This window comes from Anabrus simplex, chromosome 2, assembly GCF_040414725.1.
Source record: "Anabrus simplex isolate iqAnaSimp1 chromosome 2, ASM4041472v1, whole genome shotgun sequence".
NCBI lineage: Eukaryota > Metazoa > Arthropoda > Insecta > Orthoptera > Tettigoniidae > Anabrus > Anabrus simplex.
In genome coordinates this window covers 861,234,332-861,249,874 of record NC_090266.1, presented here as the reverse complement: position 1 = coordinate 861,249,874, position 15,543 = coordinate 861,234,332, and the positions used below count along the sequence as shown (strand labels likewise).

Genomic DNA, 15,543 nt, shown 5'->3' with positions numbered 1-15,543 from the left:
GTTATCCGCAGATATTGTAAATATTAACTACGGTATATAACACCCAAGGCATTGAAATGGATTGATCTGTTATCATAATACAATAGGCCCGATACCTGGCATTAGACTCCCACAGTCATAGGTTTATAAGATATTTTCTCTCGCGACAACTGCCGACGTATTGACCTTTGTTCCTTCCTTCCATTAATTGCGGGCAGGAGCCAGTTAGGCTTAAGTCAGATTTACGGCTTTATGGACTCAAGGTTCTTTATATATATCACAATTCACCCATACCACTGTCGAGGGTCACCTAACGACAAGAAAAAATAAGAGTATACCTGAGTGAAAATTAATAAACGTCATTATCCGCACCCGCGAATTGTTATCCGCGGAAATTGTAAGTATTATCAGAAAAATTATCCGCACTGCCATACAGTTTGCATCCGCCAAGAGGGTAACTGCGCGGATATCCGCGGATAAATTCGCGGATATCCGCATCCGTGCAGGGCTCTAGTGATAATGTGAAATATATTTCCATTTCTAAGGGAAATGGGATACTGCGCTACACCAAATTGTCAGAATAAGTCAGCTGGCGGGATTAGAGTGTTACGCTTTCCAGTGATAAGCAATGGTGAGACAATGGATACTGTAAAAGATGACAGGTGTGATAAATGGCAACGCACGTGTAATTCCGTCTTGTTCGAGATTAGTAAGTAATTGCAATGAAATTATTCCTGAAGAATCATAAAGTCATCTCCGCACAGACCAATACGGCCCTTGTAGCGGTGGAAGGTAAAGGCTTTCACTATCCGTAACCTCGGCACTTGATGGGGTAGAATGGTTAGCAAAACGCCCATTACCCACAACATAATGATGCTTAAGACTCAATATGGCCGTCACTGCAAAGGATTGTGGTATCGTGACCAGACCTTTCTAGACTGACCTTGGCCAAATACTTTGGGGAACACGGCCGGACTGGCTTTGTGTTGTTAGGTTGTCATGGTAACTTACATATTTATTGAAGGCTCAGTTGTATGAGCATTTCCCGAGCTTGTTGTGACAGCTTAACATGTCTCATTTCACTTCATACTTTCACATTTTTGCAATAATTGCATGGTGTACGTTGTAATAGTTGTTACAACAGGAGTATCAGTCCATTGCATTATAACCAAAAATAAGGACATCCTAAAATGAGCAGCGTACGGTAAGCATTATGTTTCTGTCGTAGGTTGTTCTTGCTGTATGACAATATGACAGTATATATTGATATTGTAACATTGTTTATTAAGAACCGTTGCAAATTTGAAGTTATTGAATAATTACTATAAAATGGGACTAGTGTAAAGTTAGGCCTACACAATATACAATCAGTTAGTATTTTAAATCATTGTTAAAATATAATACACAGTAGTGAATATTTTAAAGTGAGATCTATCCATAAGGAATCTGCTTGTCATTACGATTTATCACAATTATTTATTTATATCATACACATTTCGGTGATGATATTTCCTCATCCATATATTGATGGGCTTCTAGAATGGAGGTATAATGTACAAGAAAGGAAATGAATGATACTTAAAGTGTATTCAAAGTTTGGAATAAACTTATACTGTCAGAATGAATTGTTATGCCAACCAATGTCCAGTTTATTTCTTGCATTGATCTAGTGCTTACAGTCTCATTTAATCTGCACCTTTGTCCTGAAATCAGACTTTGTCATCTTGGTACTTCGTGATCTCCCTGACAGTTTGATCACTCAGTCTAGGGTGACCAAATTTTGAGAAGCAGAAAACAGGACATCAGGCACTAAACATCTTATTTTCAAACAAGGGCCAGGTAATGAATCTTGAGCTTATGGTACCAATTTCAAATGTACGGTCATGTAATAGTTTAAATCTGGTGTAGAAAGCTAAGAATAAGGGCTGAAAGGAGTTGTCGCACTGACTGTGTGTCACTTTGTAATCTGCAGGCCTTCGGGCTGAGCAGCGGTGCTTGGTAGGCCAAGGTTTTATCAGGGCTGTAGTGACATGGGATTTGTAACAGTTTAAATGCTGTAAACAATCTATATTAAGTTAAACATTACCAATAGTGACATAGGCCTTATATCATTTACAGATTTGTACATTGGTTCCAAGAAAAATTGTCTGACATTGAACTAATTTTATTTTACAATTTTAGAATTTTCATTTTGACATATACTTTGATTTTACATATATAGCTCCCAAAAGTTTATGCACATTTGTGGTTAGAAGACACAAACTGAACTCTACGTCCTATGTGCATTTTTGAAGGAAATACACTTTCAGAATATTGTGACTGACTTGTCAGTGTCTGGACCTTTGGGCCTTTATGTTCTGGGTTTGATTCTGGGGCAGATCATGACATTTTAACTGTGGACAGCTTGTTCCCTTGGCTCAGGTACTGAGTGTCTGTGCTGTCGCATAGCCCTCCACTGCACTGACATGCAGTTTCGTAAATATCACATACACCGTCCACCCTCATCAGAGAGTCTGCTTTGCAAGGGATGCTCCAGGCTAGAAATAGCCATGTGAAATAATGAAAATACGTATAATTTAAGATACTTAAAAATTTCCATACTTAAAAATTTCCACCAATCTCAAATCTAACCAGGTGTAAGCAGTGTTCTATTGTCTAATTTTACTGTTTTTAGCAAATGCTGGGACATCTCATCAGTGAATTATGAGTTACATACTTATTCTTGGGAATGTTCAAAAAACAAAATTTAAGCTTCTCTGCACATAATCCCACTCAGTCATGCAATTAAACTTCACCAAATCAAAGATGCTGACTTCAGAAAAGGGAGAAAGTTAAGTAACAGTAGACTGTAAATATGAATTCGGAACTGGAAATTATGTTATCACATGCTCTACTGCAGGTAGCAGGAGCCACCTGTTTTGGTGTAGTTGTGTAAATTTGAATATGAAACTGACAGCAGGTCAGAGTTTGCGTGAAGCAGCTTCACAAATGGTATAAATGTTAAAAATCCATATTTTTTTTTTCATTGCACTTTCTGTGAAATCCAAAAATACCCCTTGACAGTAGACAATATATCCTTAAAATCAAATATTATATCTCTTTTCTGTCTTCATAAAAGGATAAAGGGCCTGTAGTTCAGTATTAAATACAAAGATAAGTTTAACTTTCAACATATTGCATATTCATATTAAATCCTTTCATAGTGATTAAACTCATTATTGCATTAGCTCATAATATTGATGATTATAGCTTTTATTCTTTATCTTTCACTGAAGTGATTATGTTGAAACTGAAATGAACTGATTATTCAAAATTAGTCAACCAAGTAAGCAAATCGCAGCTTGCCTCCAGTTAGCAGATGTATCTGGGGTTTTCTTTGATTGGAAATCTTGCACAGTTGTCCTTTTTTTTTTTTTTTTTTTTTTTCATGATACAAGCTGTTTAAACCTATTTTCTTGTTGACAATGGAAGTTTGTGACCAAACATAATACATACTTGATTTTAAATTGTTTACAACTGTGTTAAGAGAGATTTGAATTGGAAAGCATTTAAGAAGAAAACAACCTATCTCAGATTGTTACATTATATCACAGCAATCAGGACTTTGCTCTTAAGGGGAGGACTGTTCTTTGAAAAGTAGAATAGTTGGCTCATATATTGCAGTCATTTTTAAATTTCTCAGTTGTCATCATCATAATGGGTACACTCATTAATGACTACCTTGACTTGAATATCAACTTCATATCTCTTACCTATTGTCAAACAAGAAAGCAAGAGTATAGAACAAATTATATTTTATTAAATACCGTATTTGATACATGGATTTTTTTTGTTAGGAGGAGTCTTACCAAGAGTATCTGGACACCACCTCAAAACTGTAATAGGACCACCCTTTTGACATTTTCTGGTTGTAGCCGGGCTGAGTGGTTCAGACGGTGGTAGCCTTCAGAGCCCATGTTGATGGGTCAAATTTCCAGCATCTTCAGTAACCATAAGGGTATAGATTTCTGTTTGCTATCTATTAGTGTCGCTCTTTTGACCACCTCAGATGGGGTTTAGTGTTCACAGGAGAAATTTTTAGTTTATGGACAACTTCCTGACCATGAAACCCAATTCCTCTTTATTCAAGATTCACTGTCATGATGCTGGTTGAATAGTTAATAGCACCCCGGAACTAACCGGTGGTGATTGTTTCACTTGATGTCAGACATTTCTCTCAAACCACCCCCTTCGATATTCATTGGTCACTGTCTGTTATTAAATGTGGCCCACCAGGCTGCATTTTCTGTTGTGATTGTGCCTTCATGTTCCTATTTCACATTCACATCACCAACAGTTAACTTGGGTAAATTGAGGAGGGTTTTATTGTTTCTGAGAGATTTACTACTCATGTGGCTCCAATAACTAGCCCACATGGAATGTGACTGACTTCTCCTGATGTAACTATTGTGCTGGTATTGCCGTATTTACGCCCCACCATTGTTTGAAGACATATTTTGTAAGAAAAAGATAATCAAACTTTTTCTTGGTGAAGGTGCTACGAAATGTGTCAAGACTGTAAATTGTTTTGCTGCCTTGAATTCCATACTGTGCAACCTTGAAGGGGGTGGTTATGCTGCAGGTAGTCCCAACCTTCCCTACCAAACAACCTGCCCGACAGGTTTTACCAGTACTGTATGTACCTAACCATAGTCCACTGAAGGTTTTGGAAGTGTGAAGGTTGAATATGGGTCTCGTACAAACAAGTTATACAGCAAAGTTCAAATTAGAGGTGGGCAAGAATGCTGAAAAAAATGGTAAAAGAGAGGCAGGAAGGAAATACTATATTGATCCTATGAATGTTCGTCATTGGATGAATCAGCAGACATCTCTTGAATAAAAAACAAAAAACAATCGAATCAGGCAGGCCTTTTGGGGTAAAGAATCAAAATACCCTCAGGTGGAAACAGAGCTGCTAGAATATGTGTGCAAAACAAGAGTTCAAGGTTTCGTTGTATCTGTTGAAATGCTTCAACTTGAAGCTCAGAAGGTAGCCAGTAAACAGAACATGTTTGTCTGCTGAATTCAAAGCCAGCTGTGGATGGGTAAGGTGTTTTATGAAGCGACATGATCTGGCAATCAGGCGGCAGACATCAATGGTTTAACGCCTTCCAGAAACATACCAGGAGAAGCTATTCGAGTTTCAAAAACACGTTAACAGGCTTCAAAAGAAGAATGACTACAACCTGGTGCTCATCGGTAATGCTGAAGAAACACCTTTGTTTTTTGACATGCCAGGAGATATGTCAGTAAATGAGCTCAGTGCTAGTACAGTTCAGGTGTGTACAGCTGTTGCGGAAGAACAAAGGTGCACTGTGATGTTAGCAATCACTGCTGATGGGCACAAACAGTTTTTGAAATCATTTGACAGATGGCGTTAAGTAGAAGTGTCGGCAAGAAAAGTGCGATATTGTGGTGATTCCTGGTGGAATGATTGGAATGTTGCATCCTCTCAATGTTTCTATTAACTGCCCTTTCAAGGCAAATTTGAGACGACTGTACCATAACTGGATAAGAAGGGCAGCAGAAACAACTCCAACTGGACACCTTAAGAGAGCTTCCCTTTCACACATGCGTGAATGTGCTGCAGCATGGAAAAAAATATCTCCAGACATTGATCACTGAAGTTTGAAGGTGACATCAATTTCTAATGAAATGGGCAGAACAGATGATGACACAGTATGGTGTTGGCCTACTTGAGATACTGAAAGTGAATCTAGTGATGACCAAAGTATTAGTGACTGGGCGAGTTGGCTGCCCGGTTCGGAGTACGCAGCTGTGAGCTTGCATCCGGGAGATAGTGGGTTCGAACCCCACTGTCGGCAGCCTTGAAGATGGTTTTCTGTGGTTTCCCATTTTCACACCAGGCAAATGCTGGGGCTATACCTCACTTAAGGCCACGGCCGATTCCTTACCACTCCTAGGCCTTTCCTGTCCAATCATCGCCATAAGACCTATCTGTGTTGGTGCAACGTAAAACAAATTGTAGCCTAAAAAAAAAAGTATTAGTGAGTGATCAGTAATTCAGCAAATGTAACAATTCAGTTAATACAATTTTTCAAAAACTTTTCGTAATTTTTCCTTTGTTCTGAGTGTAAGCTCCACCCCATTTTTTGTCTCAAAATTCTAATATGAAAAGTGAGGCCTATACATGTGTAATACAGTAATACACAACACACAGCACTCTACCTCCTTTGAGACTGGTAGGAAGGATTATAGTGATTTCTAGGCTTAAGTTTACTAGTACAGAGGGTAAATCTGACCTTACTGTAGGAGGAGAGTGGGCATGTTTGGTATAGTGGCCTAGCTGCTGGCTTTCAACCCATATGGATGAGGTTTGATTCCCAGCTGGTCTCTGGTTGGGGACGATGACCTTAGATGTTAGGCCCCTTTAAACAACAATCATCATCATCATCATCGATCTCTGGTTGAAATTTTTATCTAAAATATCGCATGCTGTTAGGAAGTGCATCCGACATTTAACCTCCAACCAAAACCCAAAATGAGCCGGGGTGCTTTAGCGACATCAGAAACACCTGAGATAAGCTGGAGAAAGTTTGTCCAGCTCCTTGGCTGAATGGTCAGTGTCGTGACCTTCGGTTCAGAGGGCCCTGGGTTTGATTCCCAGCTGGGCCAGGGAATGGGGAATGGGGTGTTTGTGTTCTTCTTAACACAAATCTCTTAATCTACACATAACACACCTCAGTACCAACCACCACACACAGTAGTGAATACATCCCTCCACGTAGTGTTGGCATCAGGAAGGGCATTTGACAAGTAAGAATGAAAAGCAGACAATAATTTCTTCTTTTTTTAAATCTTAATGTTATAACAGCTGCTGAAAATGGACTTTGGCATCTTGGAAAGTAATTCTGTGACATGGATCTTAATTCATCTTCTGTTGTTTCACTTATCACTCTCCTAATTTCGTTTTTCATGGCCTCAGCAGTACGGGGATTGTTCCGATAGATTTCCTGTTTCAAATTTCCCCACAAATAAGAGTCGCATACCACACTCCTGATTTGAATGGGTAGACAGTACATGGGGCTAACATGAAGTCTGGCTTGCATATCTTCAAGTTTTTGCTAGTTAAGACCCTCTTTTCTTTATGCCTTTTTCTGTTTAAGACTGATCTAGTTGTGTGGCTCTTTTCAAACAAAGCATGGACATATGGTTTTGTTGATATAAAACTTTCCGGAAATCGTTTGCAATACATTTCTCACATACCTATCATACAATATCTTTTTTAAAGTTATGTTCCAATGATAAACACTCATTGCTCAATGGTGTGCTTAACTGTGATGGATAGATAATATTGTTACTGTGTGCTTTATAATCACCATCACTGAGCACATCTAGTAAATCACATTCTCACTAGCAGAAGTATAGAGTTCTACTAACATCCAAGCCTTATAGGACAGAGGATGGAACAAAGAAGCTGTTGTCTCCCTTGAGTGGCAGAATACAGCCTGTCGTTCCCATCAGCTTGCTGTAGAATCTTCACTAGCACAAATGAGAAAATTGCCAGATTCCTATACAGAATCGCTTGTTATGTCATACTGTAGACAGTGTATGTAACGACCACAGTGTGCAGTGAAGTTCTGATGTCTTTATAATTGCTTATCATACCAAGTTTCATTGTAGACGATACCTTTGATACACCATGCTCTGTTTAAAACTGCAGCAAAAGATTACTGTTTTTAAAGTATGTAAATATTATCTTACAGCAAAATGATTATTACAGTTAAGTATATGATGTCTTAATTGGTCATCCCACTAAGTTTCATTGGAGTTGGTCTGGTCCAACCCAAATAGTTTCTTCGTAAATGCTTCCATAAACCTCTATATGCAATATGCACTTCTCTGTCCCTTACTCCAAAATCATTAAATACAGAATATCCAGTTTTTCATAGATCTATCCTTAGTTTTCTTTGTTGTCTCCAAAAACCATAAAAGTAGTTAATGGGAGGTAAAAACCAATAACTTTAATTATTATTATTTTTCTTACCTTCTATAACCTGGTGCATTACCGGGTGAGTTGGCTGTGCGGTTTGGGTCACATAGCTGTGACCGAGCTCGATAGCTGCAGTCGCTTAAGTGCGGCCAGTATCCATTAATCGGGAGATAGTGGGTTCGAACCCCACTGTCGGCAGCCCTGAAGATGGTTTTCCGTGCTTTCCCATTTTCACACCAGGCAAATGCCGGGGCTGTACCTTAATTAAGGCCACGGCCGCTTCCTTCCCATTCCTAGGCCTTTCCTATCCCATAGTCGCCATAAGACTTATCTGTGTCGGTGCGACGTAAAGCAAATAGCTAGCACATAGCTGTGAGCGTGCATTCAGGAGATGGTGGGTTCGAATCCCACTGTCAGTAACCCTCAAGAAGATGGTTTTCTATGGTTTCCCATTTTCACACCAGATGTACCTTAATTAAGGCCACGCTTGCTTTGTTCCTGTTGCCTTGTCCTATTCCCTTGTCACCATAAGACCTTAATATTTTGGTGTGATTTAAAAGAGATAGCAGAAAAGAAACCTGGTTCATTATTCTTTTAGGCAACTTATCCTCCTCCATTTGCTTCACATGGTCCCACCACTGAAATAAGTTTACTGGTGCAGGTTCCTCCAGGATGTTTGTTTCTCACATAGTCTTAAATCACTTCATTTTGAGTACCTTACTGTAGTTTTCCCCACATATAATTCTCATTATTTGAATTGCCTTTGCTGGCAGGACCTGGTGTTTACAGTGCACTACGTCTTCTGGTATAGACTAGGGCAATTTTATTTTTCTTTCATTGATCTGTCTCTGTCTGTCTTATCTTTGGCTTTGACAATATGAAAGTGACTGAGGTATGAGCGATGCTAGTAATGCCATTCCTTATGCAGCCAGTCCCTGCTATGAATCGTGTGAAAATGTTGGTCATTGGGTCAGTTGGTGCATGCATTTCAGTAGGCTTGGCAGACTGATATGTAATCGCAACTCCTGGCTTGGCGAGGAAAGCAACAGGAAACTGCCTCACTTTTCATTTCCATAGTACGCCTCTTCAGTGATGCCTAGGCCATCTATGACAGCTGGTGGCAGAGCTGTTGAGGATCCAACCAGCCTTAGGGCTGAGGACTGAACATATATACACAAGTATTTGAAATGGTTCCCCTATTCCTAACTTATATTCTGTCTTGCATTCAGTTTGTTTATGGTTTTCCCCAAGTAATTTAGTCTTGAAAATGCTGATATTCGTACCATAATACTTTTAATTGCATTTCTTTTAAAATTCTAATACAATATATTAGATTTTGATACACGTTGCCATCAATTACTAATAATAAGCTGTGTTGCTTATGACATTTTCCTCCAACTGAATCCTTCACTGTAATTTTATTCTTTTCAGTAATTCATCCATGTAAACAGTGTATAATAAAAGCTAGGAATTACAATCTGCATGAGTCCTCTTAACTATTTTGAAACAAGAACATATCCTACCTTCAGTTTTCACTGCAGCCTGATCTTGACTTTTTTTAAGGAGGGAAAATTCCTTCATATGAAACTTATGTACAAGGAAGTGTGAATAGAAATTTCTGTGGGAGTGGTATATGATGGCGAGTGGCACTGCCACTGGTTTTTCTCCAGGGTGGCCATAGTTCAGATCCTGGTCAATGCATGTGGGATTTTTACAGTGAAAAGTCAATTCCTTTTAGTTCAGATTCAATGTAAAGCATGATCACGATATCAACAGTCGTGTAAGAAAAAGAGAAAGAAAGTTGTGTGTAGCACCATCTCAGGAGAAGCATCAGTCAGAAAATTATCTGGCTTTTGAAGAAATATAGTTTCGGATTCTCATTGTGCATACAGAGCATGAAGTATTTTCTTGATGAATTGTTTGTAAGTTCAAAAGACGTCATATTTTCTTTCTTAAATTAAAAAAAGTTCAACAGCAAATGCGATTCAGCTTCCTCCAACTAAAGGCTGTTCAGTGGACAAAGCAGTCCAAACATCACCCTGTTCCACAACAGCCCTGAAGGGTTATGACCTACCAAGCGATCACTGCTCATTCCAAAGGCTGCAGATTACAAGGTGTGTTGTGGTCGGACATTATTCTTGATTTTCTAGACCAGGGTTGCTATCTCACTGTCAGATAGCTCCTTGAACCAGCCCTCAGATCTAGGTAAATATCCCTGACCTGGCCAGGAATCAAAACCGGGGCCTCCAGGTAAGAGCCAGACACACTACCTCTAAGAGTGGGGCTGGCATTCCAAACATATGTATCTTTATAATCAAAATGGAGGGGGGGGGGGGGAGTAATGTGTTCTAGAAGAGAAAATTTCTGCATTTCACACATAACTATTAAACAAATGGTTCCTTAAAAACTAACTTCTTCATAAATTTATTTATTATCCAATCTGAGTGGCTTACAGAACTATACAAATATGGCTGTTAGTGTGCATCTAGCTTGAACCACAAGACCATCTACTTTTCTTTGTCATATGGAATTGTGGGTTCACACATGACAAACTTTTTCTTTATGATCATCTACTGGTTGGTTTTTCGAATCCTCACTTCTAATGGCACAATCATCTGGCTCCATGGTAGAGTGGTCAGCATCTTGGCTTTCTATACTTGAGGCCCCAGGTTCAATTCCTGACCAGGTCAAGGGATTTAAAGTAAACTGTCTTAAAGGGACTGATGTATGTACTGTCCCCAATATTCATGCAACACACATACACCACTCATAGCAATATCTTCACTAAATTAATATGTGGTTTTCTATACATGACAGATGCTGTCCACCCTTGTTGGGGGGTTTGCCATATAAAAGCTGCACCAGACTACTGATAGCCACGCAAAATTATTATAATGGCAAGGTCAGTTATGTACCATGAGTCGAGCCTGTTAGAATGGATTTCACATCTATCTGTTTAGAGAATCCATTTAGCGTAACACCATGAAATTCCTTGTATACTTTCTAATACAGGTATTTCCTTATTGCATATACTTCTATCATTTGAATTTCTCCAAATGATGTGCTAAATTTACCAGATACAGTAAAACCACTCAAAGTTGGTTACCTACGGTTCTTTAAAAGTGTGTCCAATGTATTGGGGTGTCCAATCTACAGGGTGGGTGTACAGTATTTCAAAAGTACACTGGCAGTGCAGGAAAGGAAAAACTCTGAACTAGTGTGTATTGTATATACATAATAAGAACCATGGTTCTTTGAATTCGTATACAGTACACTGAATTTCGTACCCACTAAAAGTATTAAAAAGAAAATGCACTACAGTATTGTCTTATGTTTTATTTTACATATTTTTCTACGTGCTCATTCTGATTGTTTTTCTATATGTAATCCAAATAAAGTTTCAGTCATTTCTGGTTGGTTATACACAAAGGCATAACGTTCCAACCATTCATACACTACACAGGTTTTTGATGATTAGGTGCTTCCTTGGGGGAAGAAAGTGTTTCTTCTTCTTTCTTTTTTTCTTTTTTATTCGTTTCCTCCTCCTCCTCCTCCTTCTGAAGACAATCGTTCATCTGAAGAAATAACTTTTTGTAATGTAACATTCACCAATTGTTCTAGGAATATCATCGTGGACTTCAAACACATGATCAGAATCACTAAAAACACGAACGTTCCACAATTCACTGCAAAGGACTTCAGGGAGACATCTTAATTCCTCAATTAACACATTTCACAATTGTTTTAGATACGCCCATCCAAGCACCATGGATCCAGCAAATCGCGTCAAGGACCGTTACACTCCGTGTAAATTCGATTGCAATGTTATATTTATCAGCCGAATTACAGGAATGCTCTCTATGTTATATTATTATTGTTTTTAAATACTCTTTGACAGGTATAATTTCCAATGACAATGTTAAAATTGCTCGCACTAAACCATTACTAAACACAAAACAAAATAGTTTTGAACCTGTCCAAACTGTCATTGAATGGCTGTCCAATGTGGAGTTGAGGGGTGTCCAATGTAAAGAGGTTTTTTTTAAACATGGAAATGTATAGGGAATTAAACGGTGCATTCAGTATATGTCCAATCAGAAGGGATGCCCAGGATATAGGGGTGTCCAAAGTGATGGGTTTCACTGTAATTTCTTGAACTAACAAAGATAAGTGAACACATTTAACCATTGATAATTTTGGCTATATCCATGACGTTGGGAGACAAGTGGATTAAAATATTACCAGCAGCCATCTAAGTTATTTCCCATAGTTTTTCATTTGATTCCTGGGAAATGTTGGGAATGTACTATTTTCATTGGCCATGGCCACTTCCTTGTGAATCCCTGCCCAATTACATTCCTGTTCACTAAAATCAGGGACCTAGAAGAAGTTGTATTATGACATTCATTTTCTCATTCACACGATGTGTATCACATTTATCAATTTAGCACTAGTCAAGTATAATAACAAATTTCCTCAAATCTAAAAGTTATAATGTAGCTTTTTGTGCCTAATCTAGATAACATTTCATACGTATGCCTCGGTTTAGTGTAGATGGTGAAGTCCCTCCCCTGATCTCACAGAATTTGTTGCATATAGATTGTGATCTTAAATTATTTACTATTATTTCAGGAGTCTCAATCCACAGCGATGGCTGGATGCTTACACAGAACCTCACGCAGCCATCTATACTTTTAGCCACTGTATTACTCTGGCTGACTTAAATGGAGATGGAGACTTTAAGCTTGTAATGGCAGACCTTGGCACAGGCTCAGCAAATATTAAACTGAAGGTGAGTTTCTCTGTAATTTTCATCATTTGATTTCTATGTGCTGCACAACACACTCATGAGCTTATAAGCTGATACAACAGTGTCTCATATTTTATTATGGTATGCCATTGTTATTAGATCAGGTTTTTAATTATTGACACAGGGCTGGAACAGGTTTCATTCAGCCTCATGAGGGCAACTGAGGAGCTGTTTGATATGCAAGTGGAGCACAATAACCAAGTGAAATTTTCACCTGGCTTCCCACCAAGGCCACGGTTCAAATCTGAGTCAATGCTCCTGGGATTTTTTAAATGAGAAGACACATCCCTGTGGTTTGTATGCCTCATAAAACGGGAGTTCCTGAGGCTATGATCACACTACCAACAGTTACTTAAAACCACAAAAGCTTGCTTTGATATACTAGTCAGCGGATCAAAGTTAAGAAAGCCAAGAAATGCGGTTGAGGAAGACATCGTGCTCACCTTATCATACTACAATATCTGCTAGCCATCTAACTCATCAGGTGGCATCTTCACATGCCCAAGTCTTTAATGAGTTGTACGGGCCATGGGCATGATTTTATTGTTTATTTGCATTAAACATTACAGAATCTAATAGGCTATGTCAAAATGCATGGACAAATTTATGTCATATAGGAAAAATCTGTAATACGAATGAATTTTATTACAATAGACTATAAAATAAAGTATTTACAAAGAGTCTGTATCCTAATTTAGTAAATTTTCTTGAACAACCTTTTCTTTCTGACCTTTTTTTCAATTTCCTGGGGTTGGGACTTTGTATAGATTTAGCCCAGTTCTACAACTGGATGCCATCCCTATGGAGAGGGATGTATTCACTATTGTGTGTTTCTGTGATAGTTCGCAGTGTGATGTGTTGTTTGTAAATGACGATGTGTATTAAGACGAACATATATAAACACAAACACTTAACCCCCAAGCTATAGGAATTAACCAGAGTTAAAATCCTCAACCTGACCAGGAATTGAACCCAGGGTCCTCTGAATCAAAGGCTAGTCATTGTAACGTTCAGCCAAGGAGCTGGACAATCTGATTTGACCTTGTTTATTCAAATTATCAGTATATTTTGGTGATCATTATCTATCATGATCCTAAAATTTTAGATAATGGGGCAAATAATTAAACTGAAAGCAAAATAAAACAGTGTATAGGCCTAAATGGTACACTATTGACATTAAAAACAGTGGTTTTTAGTCCAATATGTCTCATGGTGATGACTCCATGGATCCTCCTGGAATTTGAAACTCAAAAAACTGATTTGTTTAGATACATTGTAATACCGGTATTTAGTTAGCTTTTCTTTTACCCTGTTCTCTATTCTACTCCAGCTAGCAGACCATGCATGATCTGAGATATTATTTCTGCTAGTTAGAGCAGTCACAATCCAGCTCCTTGGCTAAATGGTCAGCATCATGACCTTCTGTCCAGTAGGTTCCGGGTTTGATTCTTGGCTGGGTTAGAGAATTTAACTGCATGTGGTTAACTCCTCTGGCTTGGTGCTGGGTGTTTGTTTGTTTAAATACACCCCTCTTCACATACACACAACACACTGCTCTACTGACCACCACAGAAACACACAATAGTGAATACATCCTTCCATATAAGGTTGATGTTTGGAAGAGAATCCAACTGTGAAACAGGGTCAAGTCCACATGCACAACACAGTTTGCATTTGTGACCCCACCAGGGTGTGGGGAAAAGTAGCTGAAGAAGAAGAAGAAGAAGAAGAAGAAGAAACCGCAGTCACAGCTTCTATTATCTACTTTATTTTATGAGCCAGGATTCAAGCCCACTGTCATGACAATAGAAGGCGAGTGCCTCCTGATGCATTGAGCTGTGCAGTGCACTTCGCACGTGCATAATACCGAAGAATACAACTTAATCTCTGGCATGCCAGCAATGTTTATCTCTTTCCCATCGTCTGTCTCTCTGTCTGTCTGTTTAACACTCTTGCTTGTTCCTTTCCTGCACCCGCCTTTAACGTGAACTGTATACAGGATGGCACTCAGCTCTATTTAACAGGAGATGTGTTAAGACACAGTGCGTTTATATTTTAAAAAACATAACTGTTAACATCAAACATTGTATTTGTGTTCCTTTATCTTTTTTAGTCTCTTTGCAATGATACCAGTTATGCCAAGAGCAATAGACCAACTGACTGAAACCCCGGGAATATGGTTTAAATTAGTATTGGAAATGCTTGACCGCACTTTAGTTTTTAAACACTTGAGAACAGAAAAATATCTTTCACACATACAAGTTGAATCAAATATAGAAACACGTTGGATACATCCCTGTGGTGTCTTGGAAAATCTAACTTCAGAATGTTGTGATAATATTCAGGCTAAGTGCATAAATAAAATAAGTCTTTTTGGTGACTGTTACACTAAAAGTGTATTATTTCTAACTGAAAATGTGGTGGCACATCATTTGCTTCTGACAAGAAGGGGTTCACAAATATGTCCTGCGTGGGATACAGTTCAGCATTGTCCACAAATTGGTCGCAGAACTCATCTTGAAGGGTTTGTACTAACTCCACAAATTGCACACCACTTTAGACAAAGTCTGATTTTTGAAAGTGTTCTCTATTTTCCTCTGAAAGTTGGATTTTTCACAGTTCAAATATTTTTTCTTCTTTGAACTCCTCTATTTATCCACCATGTCTGTTATGAGGAGGTTTTCACTTTGAAGTTTCAAATTCAAATCATTGAGATGGCCAGGATCTAGGAGCCAGTTAGGGTCCTCCAAGATTGACTTTT

General features: G+C 38.5%; 1 protein-coding gene across 1 annotated transcript in view; it reads left to right on the top strand.

Moving 5' to 3' along the window:
- The first annotated feature begins 952 nt into the window (after positions 1–952).
- Positions 953–15,543, top strand: part of BBS1 (Bardet-Biedl syndrome 1) — a 148,721-nt gene continuing 134,130 nt past the window's right edge. The window contains exons 1-2 of the mRNA XM_068225865.1: positions 953–1,183; positions 12,605–12,764. Of these exons, the coding sequence (XP_068081966.1) occupies positions 1,170–1,183; positions 12,605–12,764 (174 nt within the window). The 5' untranslated portion in view covers positions 953–1,169. The remainder of the gene's footprint in view (positions 1,184–12,604; positions 12,765–15,543) is intronic.